This window comes from Globicephala melas, chromosome 11, assembly GCF_963455315.2.
Source record: "Globicephala melas chromosome 11, mGloMel1.2, whole genome shotgun sequence".
Classification (NCBI taxonomy): domain Eukaryota; kingdom Metazoa; phylum Chordata; class Mammalia; order Artiodactyla; family Delphinidae; genus Globicephala; species Globicephala melas.
Window position 1 is genome coordinate 60,423,337 of NC_083324.2, and position 18,577 is coordinate 60,441,913.

At 34.7% G+C, this 18,577-nt stretch overlaps 1 protein-coding gene across 5 annotated transcripts in view; it reads left to right on the forward strand.

Annotated features, from left to right (window-relative positions):
* Positions 1-18,577, forward strand: part of COL21A1 (collagen type XXI alpha 1 chain) — a 186,018-nt gene that overhangs the window by 155,408 nt on the left and 12,033 nt on the right. For all 5 annotated transcript variants that reach the window (XM_060308278.2, XM_060308277.1, XM_070046682.1 and 2 more), the window contains 5 exons: positions 9,947-9,991; positions 12,126-12,179; positions 13,790-13,843; positions 16,709-16,762; positions 18,377-18,448. In XM_060308278.2, the coding sequence (XP_060164261.1) occupies positions 9,947-9,991; positions 12,126-12,179; positions 13,790-13,843; positions 16,709-16,762; positions 18,377-18,448 (279 nt within the window). The remainder of the gene's footprint in view (positions 1-9,946; positions 9,992-12,125; positions 12,180-13,789; positions 13,844-16,708; positions 16,763-18,376; positions 18,449-18,577) is intronic.

Genomic DNA, 18,577 nt, shown 5'->3' on the forward strand with positions numbered 1-18,577 from the left:
TCCTTAAGTGAATCTATCATCTCATTATTTTTCAATAGGAAAAATGAAGATATGTATTACATAAACATAAAAAGATTCACAATGGGCTGAGTTACACAATGAAAAATACAGTGATTTAGATGTAACAGTATAGATAGACATAATATTTCAAAAATATGAGGTTATAGAAGTTAGCAAATTAAATACAATTTTCAAATAATTGGTTATTTACTTTTTACCATATAAAATAACTAAGGTTAAAAATTCATCTGTTTGTTTTCTTCATCAAACTAGCTTCACCTTTGATTTGGTGTTTTAAAATATTTTTGTTTGGTGACTTCTATCATATGTGAAATTGCAAAAAACTTAAAACAATTTGCAGATTTCTCTGAAAAATGGTGTACAACTTCTACTTAGTTACTGAGTCAGCTAGAAAGGTCTTTGAAACATCCATTTTCAGTTTTCTCCTTAAGGAGAAATTCACCATGATTTGTTTTGAGTTATACAGTAACATTCCATGGACCCAAAAGTATACTCTGCACTTTTCAGGTTTTCAGAGGGTCAAAGTTAACTTTAGAACAACTCTGGTATGATTTTGGAGTTTTTTTTCAAGTGGAATTGTTTTTCAGTTTTACATACATCTACATGCATATGTTCCTTTAACTCACTAAAGTACTTTACGTGCTTGATCTCAGTTGACCGATGTAAAGGGGTAAATTACTTTCCCAGATTTGGGGGTTCAGGGCAGTTATGTGACTTTCCCACTATATGGCAGTGCAGATTCTGTCCCTGGCACTCTCAGTCCTCTTCTCCGTATCCTCTGGGTTTTCAGGTATGTTATTTTAATTTGCTAAACATTTTTCTTTTTTTTCTTGTCTTGAAAAATGATATTTTTACAACAGCAAAATTGGTTAGAATATCTTCTTGGCTTTAATAAAAAATAGGAGATTGGGATTAACATATACACACTACTATATATAAAATAGATAACTAACAAGGACCTACTGTATAGCACAAGGAACTCTACTCAATATACTGTAATAACCTGTATGGGAAAAGAATCTGAAAAAGCATATATATATATATATATATATATATATATATATATATACACACACACATATATACACACACACACATATATATATATACACACACACACACGTGTATCTTCACTTTGCTGTACACCTGAAATTAACACAACATTGTAAATCAACTACATTCCAATAAAAATTTAAAAAGAAAAAAAAATGTAGAGATGACTTTAAGTGCAAAAGAGAAATGCAAGTAACATGAAGCAACTTTGCATGACTACCAGGTAGTCTTCCTTCCTATGATAGCCCTGGTCTCATTCTGTAACTTACTATGTCAAACTGGTGGTACTTCTGTTGTCTATAAACACAAGTAGATCAAAAATATTTACCAAGGCATTTTCTATTAAAGTTATTTATCTTTGGGTAATTTGGGCCCAGTCCCATCTGAGTCCTTGTCTGTAGGCTGGGGAGAATAAATTCACCCATTATTACTTAGGTTATTTTTTTCCCCTTAAAGATGAAAGGGAGTAGTAAAACTGTATTAAAGTATTAAAGGGATAGTAAACCTGGTAATTTCGTTATTAAGGATTTATTGCAAGTACTTGTATATTGGTTTCTTTTTGGTCTGGCAGCTATGATTTTGAATTACTTCTCTTTAGAGTTATCTTACCACAAAATAATCTTTTGTACATCATTCATGATGATCTGTCAGTTAGTGTGGAATTTTAAAAAATTGGAAAACATTGTGGACTTACATGTTTGAAGCTTTTAGCCATATTTCTTCCTGAAAAAATAGTAATGAAATATACTTATGATGTTTAAAAAGCAAAAGTTATTATAGTATTTTTTCCCTTTTAAAAAATGAATTATAGTTGACATGGAATATTACATTAGTTTCAGGTGTACAATATCAATATACTATATTACTATTAGACATTTATGTACATTATGAGTTGATAACCACAATAAGTCTAATAACCATTTGTCACCATACCAAGTTATTACAACATTATTGACTACATTCCCTGTGCTGTACAATACATCCCCACATTCCTGTGGTTTATTTATTTTATAACTCAAAGTTTGGGACCCTTAATCCCCTTCACCTACTTTGCTCAGCACCCCACCTCTCCCCTCTGCTGACCACCACTTTGTTTTTTGTATCTATGAGAATTTTTATGTTTTGTTTAGTTTGTTCATTTGTTTTGTTTTAAGATTCCTTGTATAAGTGAAATCATATGATATTTGTCTTTCTCTGTCTGACTTATTTCACTTTAGCATAATACTCTCCAGGTCCATCCATGTTGTTGCAAATGGCAAGATTCCATTCTTTGCTTGTAGCTGAGTAATATTCCATTGTGTACACATACCACAACTTCTTTATCCATTCATCTATTTATGGGCACTTAGGTTGCTTCCACATCTTGGCTGTTGTAAATAATGCTGCTGTGAACAAAGGGATGCATATATCTTTCCAAATTAGTGTTTTTGTTTTCTTTGGATAAATACCCAGAAATGGAAGTGCTGGATCATATGGTAATCTATTTTTAATTTTTTGAGGAACCTCCATACTATTCTCCATGGTGAGTGCACCAATTTACGTTCCTACCAACAGTGCACAAGGGTTCCCTTTTCTCCACATCCTTACCAACAGTTATTTTTTGTCTTTTTTGTAATAGCCATTCTGACAGGTGTGAAGTGATATCTCATTATGATTTTGATTTGCATTTCCCTGATGTTTAGCGATGTTGAGCATCTTTTTATGTGTCTGTTGGTCTTTCTTGGAAAAATGTCTATTCAGGTCCTCTTCCAATTTTTTAAATGCATTATTTACTTCTTTTGGTGTTGAGTTGTATGAGTCCTTTGCATATTTTGGATATTAACCCCTTATCACATATATAATTTGCAAATATCTTCTCCCATTCAGTAGGTGACATTGTCAATTTGTTGATGGTTTCCTTCTGTGCAAAAGCTTTTTAGTTTGATATAGTCTCATTTGTTTATTTTTGCTTTTGTTGCCCTTACTTGAGGAGACAGGTCCAAACAAATATTGCCAGGACCAGTGTCAAAGAGCTTACTGCCTTTGTTTCCTTCTAGGAGTTTTATGGTTTCAGGTCTTACATTTAAGTCTTTAATCCATTTCCAATTCATGGTGTAAGAAAGTGGTCCACTTTGATTATTTTTCATGTAGCTGTACAGTTTTCCCAATATCAGTTATTGAAGAGGCTTTCTTTTCCCCACTATATTCTTGACTCCTTAGTTGTAAATTAATTGACCATGTAAGTGTGGGTTTCTTTCTGGGCTCTTTTGTGCCAGTACCACACTGTTATGATTACCATAGCTTTCCAGTACAGTTTGAAGTCAGGGAGCATGATACCTCCAGCTTTGTTCTTCTTTCTTAAGATTGCTTCAGCTATTCGGGGTCTTTTGTGGTTCCATGTAAATTTTGTTTGTCATATATGGCCTTTCTTATGTTAAGATATGTTCCCTCTATAACCACTTTTTAGAGATAGGAACATTTGTTCATTTACATTTTTTTGTGTGTGTGTGGTACGCGGACCTCTCACTGTTGTGGTCTCTCCGGTTGTGGAGCACAGGCTCTGGAGGTGCAGGCTCAGAGGCCATGGCTCACAGGCCCAGCTGCTCCATGGCATGTGGGATCTTCCTGGACCGGGGCACGAACCCATGTCCCCTGCATCAGCAGGTGGACTCTCAAACACTGTGCCACCAGGGAAGCCCCTTTGTTCATTTACATTTAAAGTAATTATTGATAGGTATACTTATTGCCATTTGGTTAATTGTTTTCTGGTTGTTTTTATAGTTCTTCTCTGTTTCTTCCTCTCTTGTCTCTTCCCTTTGGATTTGATGGCTTTCTTTAGTGTTATGTTTGCATTTCTTTTTATTTTCTGTGTATCTCTTACAGGTTTTTGGTTTGTATTTACCATGAAGTTCATATATAACAATGTATGTATATAGCAGTCTATTTTAAGTTGATGGTTGCTCAAGTTGGAGCACATTCAAAAAGCACTACATTTTTACTCCCCCAACCATGTTTTATGTTTTTGATGTCATATTTTACATCTTTTTATTTTGTGTATCACTTAACTATTTTAGATATTATGATTTCACTGCTTTTGTCTTTAAAATTCATACTAGCTTTATAGTCAGTTGATCTACTACCTTTACTATGTTTGCCTTTAACAGTGAGATTGTTTTTCTTTCATAATTTTCCTGTTTCTAATGATGACCTTTTTTTTTCTATTTAAAGAAGTCCCTTTAGCATTTCTTTTAAGGTTGATTTAGTGGTGATGAACTCTGTTAGCTTTCACTTATCTGGAAACTCTTTATCTCGCCTTCATTTCTGAATGATAACCTGGCAGGGTAGAGTATTCTTGGTAGTAAGATTTTTTCCTTTCAGTACTTTGAATATATTGTGCCAGTCCTTTCTGACCTGTAAAGTTTCTGTTGTAAAAACTGATAGTATTATGGAGATCCCCTTGTGTGTAACTATTTGCTTTTCTCTTGCTGCTTTTAAGATGCTCTGTTTAATTTTTGATATCTTAATTATAATGTGTCTTTGGATTCATCTTATTTGTGACTCTCTGTGCTTCCTGGACTTGGTGTCTTTCCTTTGACAGATTAGGGAAATTTTCAGCCATTATTTTTTTGAATATATTCTCTATCCATTTCTCTCTCTCTCTTCTCCTTCTGGAACCCCTATAATGCAAATGCTGGTATGCTTGATGTTGTCCCAGAGATGCCTTAAACTATCCTCATTTGTGTGTGTGTGTGTGTGTGTGTGTGTGTGTGTGTGTTTTGCTGTTCCTGTTGGGTGATTTCCACTGCCTAGTCTTCCAGATCACTGATTCTTCTGCATCCTCTAATCTGCTGTTGATTCCCTCTAGTATATTTTTCACTTCAGTTATTGTATTATTCTGTTCTGATTGGTTCTTTTTTATTTTTTCTGTCTCTTTATTGAAGGTGTCACTGAGTTCAACCATTCTTCTCCAGAGTTCAATGAGCAGCTTTAAGACTGTTACTTTGAACACTTTATCTGGTAAATTGCTTATCTCCATTTCATTTAGTTCTTTTTCTGAGGTTATGTCTTCTTCTTTCACATGGAAGGTATTCCTTCATCTCTTCATTTTGCCTAAATCTCGATGTCTGTTTCTATGTATTAGGTATAACAGCTACATCTCCTGGTCTTGAAAGAGTGGTCTTATGTACAAGATGTCCCATGGGACCCAGCAGTGCAGTCCCCTCTGTTCACCAGAGCCAGGTGCTCCTGGAGTATCCCCTGTGTGGGTCACATGTGCCCTCTTGTTGTGATTGGGCTGTGATTGCTGCAGGCACCCTGGTGTGCATGGCTGGCCCCCTGGAGTAGGAGTTGCTTTGGAGGAGAGCTGGGGCAGTCTGCTGGGTATGATGGGGTGGGAGCTGCTTTAAAGGAGCTAGCCTGGGCAGGTCCTCTGGGGAATGCTGGGCTGGGACGCATGGTGTTAGCTAGGTTGATGGCGAATGACAGAAGTGGTGCCCACCCGCCCTCCCAGGCCAGCTAGGTAGAAGGAGAGTAAAAAAGAATGATGCTTGTCAGTGCTTCTGTCCCCAGAGGAAGTTCGACCAGATCCCTGTCCTTCCAGCACCTGCCATAAAATTAGTCAGTGAATCTCCTTCTCCTATGACCCAGATACTTTTTAAGCTGCTGTGTCTGTGCTGGGATTTGGAGTGAGTGTAACCCCACTGGTTTTCCAAGCCAGACATTATGGGGTTCATCTTCCCAGCGCAGGGCCTCAGGATGGGAAGCCTGACATGGGACTCACACCCCTCACTCGCCAGGGGCACCTCTCCAGCTGTGATACCCCTCCTGCTTGTGGGTCTTCACAATGCAGATGTGGGTTCTAACTAGACTGCTTTTCTGCCTCTCGATGTGTGGACTTTTCTTTTTGTTCTTAGTTGTAGAAGGTCTGTCCAGCTAGTCTTCAGGTTGTTCTCAGAGATGGTTGTTCCATATGTAGTTGTGGTTTTGTTGTGTCCATGAGAGGAGGTGAGCTCAGGATCTTTCTAATTTTGCATCTTGATCCTGGAACCCCACAGTAGTATTTTTCTATAATCAAAGTCAGCCAAACATGAAGAGGCAAGGATAATGAATGAGGGACAATGAAAACCTGTTGGTGCCTCCCAGTGGGAAGCCTTAGATTGCCAAAGTCATCTTGAATACAGTGTAAACTTTGGGGAATGAGGTAGACAAAGGCAAGGTGGAAAGACATGTTAAAAAAAAAAAAAAGATATCCTCAAAATGGAGGAGGACAAATTTTGAGACATGGAAAAGAATTGACTTCATCTATTTTGTAACTTTCAAAGGTCAGGGAGGAGCTGTGAAAAGTCATGAAAATTTGTTCATTTTAGTCCCAGCACTGAGCTAAGTGCTTGTGAGAGCTAATTCATATAATGTAACAACCCTAGAGCTAAATTCTATTATTTTTTCCCCACGTATAAGATGGGGACACTGAGATTCCAATTTAAATACCTGGCCTGGAGTCAATCAGCACGAGATAATTGGCTAGCTGACTCCAGCATCTAAACTTTTAACTGCCTCTTCTATGCTCTTTATTAATAATGAGTGTAATCTTTGTAGCTAATAAGAATGATACTTTCAACATATGTGTTTTGTATTCATTGCATCTTTAATAATGAACAAATCACTTCTTGATATAATAGAAGAAAACATAATATGCTTCTAATATTTTGACAACTGTATGATATTAAATATCTCTACAAGTGTGTAGAAAGGTTGAAATTTTTGATTTAAAAATACCATTAGTTGATTAGATTTGTTTTAAGCACATTGAAATTATTGCATTACTTAACAGCAGATTTGATCCACGATGCTCTAATTTCAGGAGTAAAGTATTCCATTGCATGTGGAAAAGTATAGAGTGATATCCTGTCTTTTCTAAGTAATGCATCATAGACACATTTCCTTCATTATAAAGTGGTCTCTAGGAAATAGGGGCCAAACCCTTTATTCTAAATTATGCATTTCTGTTTTTAATGACTTTTTTGTTATACAACAATGATTTAATGGTTACAGAGAAGCTTCTAGAACATTTTTTCATGCCGCATTCTTTCACCACAACATTACACAGGATTTTCCATTTGACTTTCTGCTCTTCCTGAAATCCAAACTGAAATCACAGAAATGGAGGAAATATGCCCCTTTATTCTCACCAGATGAAATTATTGCTTCTGTCTTTACTTACACATGTTCACAGTTGCCTGAACTCAAAACCACACAGGCCGAAAATGAAATATAAAATAGTTTGCTTGGAAAAACATTTACCCTATGAAGTAACTGTTGCTAAATACTTTTGGATCAACAAACTGGTAACTTTCAAATGGTTTTGAATAATATTTCTACTAATGTAAAATTGGCAAAGTTTAGTCAATTTCAATGAATGTATTGGGAACCCAGGAAAATATTTTCTAGGAGAATTTTATTAACTAATATAGCTCTGAGTGATTTCAGTTCTTCTGGTGAACCTCTCTCTCAACAGTTTTTTATTCCATGCATGCTCATGGCATTATATTAGTTTTGCCAAGAATTGCTTTTATAAATCAGTTTTACATTTTGTTTTTTAATATTATATAGTTTTATATATTTTTTGCTTGGTATTTATAAAATATTTAGTAGTTCTTGGTATGGTTGGACCTAGAAGACATTATGACTTTTTTTCATATCTATGACATCTATTCATGTTTTATTAACTTATGAACACAGGCAGTAGGAAAAGGAATCTATTTTTCTCCTAATCTGAGATCCCCCCAAATACTCTCAATATCGGATATGTTGAAATAATGTAAGATTTGTGGCTATGTCCTAATGAAGACCATACTCAGAATTAGAATTATTCAGATAAAAGGTGTTAAATCAAATTCAGGAAGTGACCTGGGTGGGGGGGTGCTCTCAAGATCTGGGAAGTGAGGCCAGGGCACTGCTTGGGCATAATTTTATTTTTCCCCAGAGTGAGAATATAGCCTTGCTGACAGTGGGATTGGCTGCAAAAACAGGAGTAACTAATTCCTACTAATATAGATCATGTAAGAGCATAGGAACTTGAATAGGGTTGAAACCTTAAGTAACAAAGAGTTCTGTGCAGCATGAAATTCAGCTTCTCAGGTCTGAGAAGTATCGGGGCAATTGCAGGATCACTTTAGAGATTCTTGGAGCCAAGCAACACGGCATTGACACAGCTGTAGAACCATGTATGGCCACCTTGTGTCTGATAAGATTCTACAGACAGATTTTATTTGAATTTTATTTAAATTCAGAACTTAATCATTATGGTGAGTTGGTATGAGTGTGTATTTGAATGGGAGCTGGTTCTGGGTGATTTCATGCCAAATCATGGTCTATTGAAATGGAAGCCTTTATTTTGAACAATATTGACTTTGATTGTGTTGACGGTATGCATTTTTTGCCTTAGAAAGGATACAATTCGTTTCACTCTGTTCTCTTTATACTCGTAACTCAATTATTTACTCTCGCTTTATGTTTAGAGTGCTGATAGGGTATTCTGTGCTCATGTTTTATAATGTAACTTTAAATTTTTATATCGTTTTATGTTATTCTCTAGTTAGTATGTTTATAAAGCAACCAGAATGCTAGTCCCTTGTTGATGGGCTTTGCTCTCATACAACTTTTCTCTGCAAAAGAGGCAGTGCCATGGAGAACTAATTGAGCCAAATAGGATCAAACTGAATTCCAATTTATCATTTAAGTTTGGATCTTAAAACTAGAACTGTGTGCCATATCTTGCACCATAATTGTGGCTACCACATGGACCAGTATTGTATTAATAGTCAAGATTTGAAAATCAAAACAATGGCAGACTTTCCCTGTTGTTGAAGATACTTGATGTAGTTGCCCTGATTTATTGAGTACCACTGCTGTTCTTTGAAAGCCCTGAAGATGCAGAGAGCTTTCAAAGAAATACTGATGGTGCCCAATTTCCCTGTCATTTGAATTTCCTTTTCTGCCAAAGTCAATACATATACATATACGTAAACAAATGTTATTCATTATTTCAATTGAAGTATCATCAAGAAAGGAGATAAGAAAAATGAATACGAAATAAAAATTAATTAGTACCATCTCTGTTTGTTTGGGGTGATAAATGATCATTTTGGAAAATGCAGTGAATGACAATAGAACTGCTTTCCCATTATTAAATGTGCTCATGTTATTCTCAAATTCAGACAATTAGCATTAATTTTCTCTGAATCTTGCTAGAGAACTCATACATTTGGGCTCAGCCATGTGAAAGAGTTCTCTATTTCTTTCTTTCTGTCTCTCTACAAACTGGTCTGCATATGCTCCACAATTTTATCAGCAAGGGAATCATTAGGAGAAAGATTGCCATATCTTATACAAGGAGTTAGGTTCCTGGGTGTTTCAAGGCTCAATTTGGAGGAAATTATTTAGTTTCATTAGTTTTCAGTTATGGTGGTGAGACTATGAGGGCCTTTGGAACTGTTGTACTGAATCTGAACTCCTATGATTTGACAGTCTTTTTGCATTAATCATTATAAGTAACATAAGAAAGTGTTCAAATGAAATATCCTTCTTATTTTATCACTTATGTTGGTCTGAAAGAAGAGCCAAGATTAATATCTTCATAGCTTCTTTTTTTTTAAGCCAGTATTTAAAACTTTAAATATCAGATGTATAATAATAAATCTCATAAATTTTTCTTTTCCAAAATTTGATTAGTGGTAGTGGTAGTGGTGGTAGTGGTGGTAGTGGTTTCATGTAGTCAAGAGATATGTTTGATGATTTGCATTATTTACAAGTTAAAACTCCAATTATGGCCTATTCTTCATTAATGATACAATCTAAATTTTTTAAATTAAAAATCTACTTTATTTCTTTTTAGGGAATCCCAGGATTTCCTGGAAACCAAGGATTAATGGGACAAAAAGTAAGTGCTAATGAAAGTTGAAAGATTTGGGCCTGGAATCTGATTATGAAAAGGGCAAAGTGGTGATGTCTCTTCACATAGAATACATTTTTTACCACATTCATGGCAACAGTTAATGGTTCAAACATGATATAATTTCAGAAGCTATTATTTTGACCTTACAATTAGTTTTTGTTGTTGTTTTATACAGATATGAATTTGGATTTACATACATGCTTTCTATTTTACTTAGTACTTTCTATCTTGTGCTCTTAGACCATACTTTTGGGAAAATTGTACTACTTACTAAACTGTATTTTTAGAAATTCTTTTAGTACAAATACTTTGGTTATAAACTTTCAGTGTTTATTCAATTACCAGTATGTTTTTGAGAGAGGATTTTGTAGAGTATACAATTCAAGATTGATGATTATTTCCTCTTAATACACTGAAATTTTTCTACTGTCATCTCCTGGCTTCCATGGTTCACTATGAAAAATCTGCTCTTGTTCTAATCATCATTCTTTTGTAAGTGACCTGTCCCTTCTTTGGGGATTCTTTTAAGATATTTTATTTGTTTTTAGTGTTCTTAAAACTCACTGTGATGTATCTAGATACGGAATTCTCTTTATTCATCTGGGTGGGAATTTAGTTTGCTTCTTGGCTCTGTAGAATTATTTCCATTATCTCTGGAAGACATGAGTGGTTAATCTCCATGCTAATTCTCTTCATCTTCTGCTCTTCCCTCTTTCTGGAATTCTAGTTAGACATATTTTATTCCTTTTAATTTTGTCCTCTACATCTCTAAATTGCTTACTTCCATATCCTAGATTCTTAAATTCTGGTTAAATTTTTTGGATATATTTTCCAGTCTATTTATTCTCCCTTTACTGTGTCTAATCTGCTGTTTAAGCCATCAATTGATTTTTTTAAAAATCTAAACAATCATATTTTTCATTTCTAGAATTTCAAATTTTAATAACATCTTTTTATTCTTTTTTTTATGGAAGTATAGTTGATTTACACCATTGTGTTAGTTTCAAGGGACAGCAAAATGATTCATTTATATATATATATATATACACGTATATTATATATATATACACACATCCCTGTGCTATAACATCTTTTTATTCTTGATAGTCTAGTCTCTTGTTCTATCTTCAGTCCTAGTAGTTTTTCATGATTCCATTCTTTCATTTGTAAAGATTTCACATGTAGTTCTAAATTCTCTTTCTAGTCATTCTGACAGCTGCAGTTCATTGTTATTCCTCTTGATTCTCAGTCTTGTGGTTTTCTGCCTCTCCTGTCTTAATTGTTGATGCTGAGCTCATTGCTTCATCCTAGTTAGTGGGCGTCCTGTCAGCCTAACTGGGTCATGGAGAGCCTCCTGCTGGTAACCGCGGGTACCATTTCAGTGCCCTTTGAGGGTCCTGAGCCATTGTAGGTACTAAAGGTTCCTGCCCTCTCCCCATAGCTGGCCCAGTGTTTAGTTTCTTAAAAGCTGAGCATGTCCCCTCAGACACCTTCAGCCCTCTTGTTTCCTGCTGCTCAACTTCTAGTGAGGTTTCTGCACACTTCCAAATCCTCATAATCACAATCATAACCGAGAGTATATTTTATTAAAGTGAGGGATCTTTGAAGACTTCTCCTGCTTCTCAAAGAGGATATTCTTTCCAGGGTTGTTGTTCTGGAATCAGAAAATCCCTTGGAGCATCAGGTCAGTCACAATCCCAAAATCTGAAGTCTAAATGCTATTAAAAACTGTGTCCTAATTTTTCTTAATCTTACTATCATAGCTCTTAAATTATGGTAAATAAGGAATTTTTTCACTTGATTTTTTTTCCCTCTGTTGTCTCACCTCACCAACAGTGTGTGAACTGCTAGGTCTTCCTTTGAAAGAATAAGAGTGCCGCTCCTGATTTCCTAATGAAATATTTTCCTTAATAATTCCACAGACCCTAGGCCTACGTCTTTAAGATGTTAGATTCCTGATTTTTTACCTTGCATTGCTTCGTCTTACAATATAGGAAGGAAAGGCAGACACATTGGGCTGACTGATATTGAGTTTTCATTTCATAATGCTTTCGTAGGAAATTTCTAAAGATGAATTGATACTCTACAATTTTAAACTTGATCTGTATTTGATTTTTAGGGAGAAATTGGGCCTCCAGGACCACTAGGAAAAAAAGGAGCTCCGGGGATACCTGTATGTTAATGTCATTATTATTACTGGGGTGTTTGAAATATTGTCATTATGTACCAGAGGTTCTTATTCTGAAATTCACAAAACTGGTGGGAGGATTCAGCAATGAGAATTTTGGGATCCACAAATTCCACGCATTTGTATGAAAAAGATTATGTTCATTTTTCTAGAGGAGTCTAGATTTCTTCAGATTCTCAGAAAGTTGGCTACCCAAGTAAGGATTAAGAACGCTTACTGTAGATAAACCAGAAAACAAATATGCTAGCTAAAAAAAATACTGAGTACCATGAGAAGATCTAAAACTCAATAAATATTCTTTGTTACTTTTTAGAAAATTTACAAATTTATTACAGTAATGAGGGAGAATATATCCAGAACAGGTAGTATAGGAAGATCCTAAATTAGTGAACAAGTAATTTTGGAAGTTTGGGGAGTAAAGGGACATATGAGTATGATATTAGAAATTATGATAATCCTATGGTGTATAGGACTCCATAAAAAATTTCTAAAAGTAAATTGTTAGAAGCAATGTGTATTTTAATCTATGAATCAAATTGCCTGTAATAGCTTTTTTTAAGTAAAAAAAATGGACAGTTTATGATCTTTCATTTAATTATGTAAGTTAAAAAAGCAGATATTTTAGCCAGTGAAAAGATTTGATAAGATCTTGGTGAAAGATTTGAATGGAATATTCTTCCTCTACCTCCATCATCAAGACCAAATTATTTTTTCATTGAAATATTAAATGAAACTTGATTATTTACCAGTATTTAAGTTAGCCTCCAGAAAGTGAAGACATTAACTAGAACTTCATTGAACTTCAAGAATATCTATATTTAATATTTCTAATATTTCAAACACTATGTTATGACTAGTATATTTTACATTTTATAGTTGTAATAAATCCTGAATTGATAGCAAACCATAGTAGTGATGACATGCTGTTTTCAATGTGACTATACTGAGATTCTGTTTTCTGATAATACTAATTGAATATTTTTTTGCTCATCACATTTCCTTTGCTGTGATTAAGAGAAAGCAAATGTTTTTTATATATGTAATAGTATTTAAATGGAATCTAAATTAAATTAGTTCCTTGTTGCTAGAATAGTTATCAGTGTCTTATTTTGAATTATATGGTTACTAAAAATATGGCCATTTGTAACTTGAATAGACATTCTTACATTCAGAGAAATTATTAGATTTTAATTCTTTAAAATCATTATTCAAGAAAATAGAAAACGTAAGTAAAATTGACCAAAATAACATCTATGAAGTAATCTAATTCTTGGCCATCATGAGAAAGGAAGAAAGTAGAGTGTAGAAAAAAGAAACTTTTCTTTACATTTGTCTCTTACTAGCTCTCCAGTCATTTTTGCTATTTGTAGGTGATTTAAGCAACCAAATTACAAGGGCTTTGCCAGCCTTCATGTTATCTTGCATAGTTTTATTCTTTATTATCCTTTATTTGGATGTGTGTAGGGATGTTTCCCATATCTTGCATTATATTTTAGTGGATTGATTATGATGGTAATGTATAACTTGAAAACTGATTGAATATTTTAAAAATATTATTCTCTAAATTGCTCTTGCAATTTCCATTTAAAATGTAGGGTTTGATGGGAAGCGACGGCTCACCAGGTCAGCCTGGAGCCCCAGGATCTAAGGTAAAGAAAATTAACTTAACAAGATTGAGGGCTTTGTGCAAAATGACCATTTAGGTACTTCAGTCAAAGTTTTAACTACATTGATTTTATTTTGAATGTGGTTTGAAGTCTATGAACAAGCACTTGTAGGAATGAAGTCTTAGGCAAAAACTAAGCATATAAAACACACTAACGTAAAGCAGGCCTGGTTTAAGCTGGAAAAGGTCCAAGATCCTGCATGACTCAGCGCTCTTCCCTTACTGGCAGCTCAAGGGACTGAGGAATACCCAGAGCTCTATGGGGCTCTGTACCCAGCCCACCATCTAGAGTATCTGTAGTGACCACTGAGGGTAACTTTACCAACTTCCATGTCCTCTTCTTGGTTTTTTATTTAGTGGAATGTATGTGGAATTTTTATTTGTAAAATGCCTTGTAGTGAGTTTTATCCTTCCTTGGGACTGTGGATAAGATGGCACATTATCTTAACTTTCACATTTAAAAAGTAAGGCACGCTTGACAATATATTTAGGTGTCAGGTGAGGTTATTCTTAAGCTAGAACTGGCACTCTGAGTACCATGATTCGACCGTTTTCTAGGTGTACAGAGTCATGTGTAAGAGAATTTCTTTTTATTAGAGGATCAGACCGGGTACCTTCTGGCTCAACGCAAGAAACTATTCTTGACTACTTAATAAGTAGATTCTAGGATAGCCTTCTGAAAGGAAGTGACGGAATTGCTGTTTTGGAAGCATTCAACCTTTAACTAGACCATGGAAATAGATCCTGGCATACAAAATGAGTACATGGCCTAATCTACTCTACTTTTAATTCTAAAGTACCTAGAAAGAGATAGGATAAAATGTCATTGGGAGCCCAGTGATTAGGGAAAAGTAGCTGCCCTCTCACCAGAGGTGGACCCTGTGGGTGCTTGGAACACTGTGCATCCTAGCAGTAGTAAGTGTGCACTTGCCAAGTGGAGGTTCTCCATCATGTTGCAAGGTCATGTTGTAAGAAAAAATAGAGTAGTTGTATATTCCTTAAATAACTGGGTACAATGGACTCTCCCATGATGTTCTGGATCCTCTAATTCTTAAGAACGCAGCCTAAGATTTCGTCAGCATTTTTAATTAGCCACTTAGCATCGTTGGCTCACACTGAGCTGGAGGTCAACTAAACCTGCTAGATTTTCCATAAAAGACGTTAGAACAATGTATTTGTGGCATCCACCACTTGGGTAGGTCTGCTGTTGTGGCTGGGGAGTCAAGTGGCTGATTCTAACATCACAGTTTGTTTTTACATAAATTACTATAAAGTTTGATTTCCCTCATCTTGTCCTTCTACGATTATTTTGTTAAAAATAGATTCAAGATGTTAAAATTATACCTCTTAAATGTAATCTTTTCAGTGAAACATTTCAACTTGTTTTCATGCAGTATATTACCTCAGGTCTTAGAAAGTTTTTCTGCCAAGGGCCAGATAGGACATGTTTTAGTCTTTGAGGGCCATATAATTTCTGTTGCAGCCACTCAGCTCTGCTATTGAAATGTAAAAGCAGCCACCACGGTGTGGATGTGCCTGTGTTTCGTACAAGTTTATTTACAAAAGGAGGCATTGGGCTGACTTAGCCCACAGGCCATAGTTTACTTGCCTCTATGTTACCTTATCCCTCTGGTTTTGTCAACTAATATATTTGTGAACTATGCCTTCAGTAACAATTGATATAAGTTCAAGAGTAAGACAAAAAAAGCTGTGTTAAGCAAGGCAGGGATGAGGCTGAAATTCTGTGGTAGATCTTTAGAAAACTTCCAATTTAGATTATAATACCTCTTTGTAAAATAGCCGTTGAACCATTTATAAGTCTGTTTTACCCTATCATATTCCAGTTTTATAAAATATTATCTAAATGACATCAGGGTATATTAACATAATCAAGTCATGTAGCTTTTGGCAAGTCCTGTCACCTCTGAGTTTCAGCTTAATCATTTGTAAAATTAGAAAATTTAAGGAACCATTGTTCTATGGTATAATCATGCTTTTATGTGCTAAATGCTTTAATTAAGTCCAAATAGTATGCTCACGTGGTTCTAAACGTGAGCTGAGAATGAAAGTTGTTCCCTTTACTGATCAGTGAGCCTGACCTGGCTCTGGGTGATCATCGCCCCTCACTTCTAGGTATCATACCAACCTCTTTAATTATAGGTTTTTGCCAGACATTGATTGGGTTGTGATTTCAGGTGTCCAAGTATATTTTGAAAGCCAGAACCACCACTGACAATCTCTCCTGATGATCCAGGAGGCAGGTTGTCTTTTATAACCAATCCTCTTTTCCTATCTTACATTCTTTGCTCTGACAACTTGGTCTTGCTTTCCAAATGTCTGTTAGCAAGGACTGCACTGGAATCCTGAAAAAGAACACAAACTAAAAGTTTTCTGATTCATGCTTCTTCCAAAAGCCACTCAAAAGTGCATTTGAGGCTAATTTTCTTTTTTCAGTTGCATACTGAAAATGAGTCATACAGAGAAAGCAAAACAGAGAAAGATGAAGATTTCCAGCCTAGAAGATGCTATTAAGATACATGGGTCTGGCTTGTGCAGCACAAAGACCTAGCTAATTAGTGCCAGTCCCTAAAGATTGGAATCTCTCTTTTTACTTCGAGCTGCCAGCATCAAACAGGCTGGTAGAAAGCTTTATAAATATGCGGACTCACTTCCCTGCTTAAAAGAGTTTTTCTTAATAAGTAGGCTTCACATATAGATTCTATATTTCAAATAATTGGAAAGTTGAAAATGCAAAAGTTGTTTAAAATGTATTCCCTTAAGTGTCTGTATCAGATATATGGTAATGACTAAATTCAAAAAATTTCAAATGGCTTTGATGCATTGACAGGGAAATAAAGGTGAACCTGGACTTCAAGGGCTGCCTGGGGCTTCTGGGCTCAAGGTAATTAATTTGTTTCGAAGCATTTGGAAATGTTTTCAAAGAAGTATGAGTTCCTCTCATTATTTGATGAGATTAACATTTGTATCCCTTAAGAAAAGATAGATGAAATGAAGGATTACCTTTTAACATAAAATTAGGGTACCTGAAAGCCAGTGGTGAATGTGGGCCAATTTCATTTCTGTTTTTTGGATATTTTATCATAGTTTAGGTAATAAAGGCGTGAAATATGCTTTAGTTTGGTTTTTCTAGAACTAGTAAAATTTGGATGCTAATATGAACATCTTCTCTGGTTCAGAGAATATCACGCTCTTATGTGGCTGAATGAGTGTGTGTCTCCCCTGGTGGTGCCGTTTCTTTGTTTGCTGATTGATGGGACTTTATTTTCAGTCTGGGAGTCACAGTTGCCTTTACCAGTTTCCTTCAAACCAAATAGTTGATGTTTATTTCAATCAGATGTTCAATTCTCTTCTAGCCTTTAAAAATCTAGAGTAATATTCAACAGCTCACAGTGAGCAAAGAGAACAGAACTTAGTTTCTACAGAAGAGAGTTGTTTTTATTTAATATGACAGAGTTTGGGACTAATGGTAAAGCAAATAAAGCAAAACCAAAACTCCATGAAGCATATTCAGGAGCATGTCCTATCTCTTAAAATTTTAACCTAAATATTGTTGATACATCATCATTATATACTTTCACATTGTAAGTCTCTTTTAAAAAAGGAAATAATCCCTATGACATGATAGGGAGTAGAAAAATTGAGTTAAGATAACTTATGGACTATTCCCTGTTCTGAAAACAGCTCAAGAATTTATGTCTAAGAAAATAATATTCCATATATATAAAGTAAAAATCATAAATTTGCATATCTAACTACAAGGGTGTTCACCCCAATATTGTTTATAAAAATAAAAACTGTGAAAGTGAATGTTTAACAATAGAAATTTTATTAAATATGGTAAATCAATATAGTTGAATACTATTCTGTAATTTAAAATTTAAAAAAACATAATGGCATATAAAGAACTCAAAATATTAATATATTTTGAAGTAAATGATTATGTTTACTTAAGTTATGCATACACAGCACGTTTTAGTATCTAAGTTGTATATGTGTTTGTGAGAGGTAGAGGGAAAAGTATATAACCAAATAAAAATAGTGGGTAATGAGATTTTCAATAATTTTATTACTTCTATTTACTTACCAGTTTTGTAACAATAAAATAAGTCTTTTTAAAGGAGGATTATGAGAAAAAGCAATTTCAAGAGGATGGGAAAGTATTAATAAATACAAAGAGAGATACCTGTGTTTATTACTTTCACTGCTTTATTATTTATTGTTGACATTATAAATATAATAAAAATACCAAATGTTTATAAAATTTTAAAATATGATATGATCTCAGGATTTCTTAACTAGCAAAGATAGGAAAAAATATAAGAAGTTTTATTGGGACTTCAGTGAACTTTACTATTCTTTACTGTTTCTATAGTAATAACTCTAACACAATTTTTAACTATCAGTTTTAAATTTGAGATGTATATAGAGATAAAAACAGTGGGGTTTTTCACAAGCAGTAAGCCTGTGATCTTCATGTGAATTCTGTGTTACTTAGGGAGAACCAGGAGCAGTGGGTCTGCCAGGAGAACCAGGATACCTGGGTTTACCTGGAATTCAAGGGAAAAAGGTATGATATTTAGGACATATAATTCAATGTTAATCAGCTATTACCATGTAAGTTTTCTTTTTGTGCACATAGTGTAGAAGGGCCAATTATGCATTCAGTGATGAGCTGACCTATGTATTTGGTGTACAT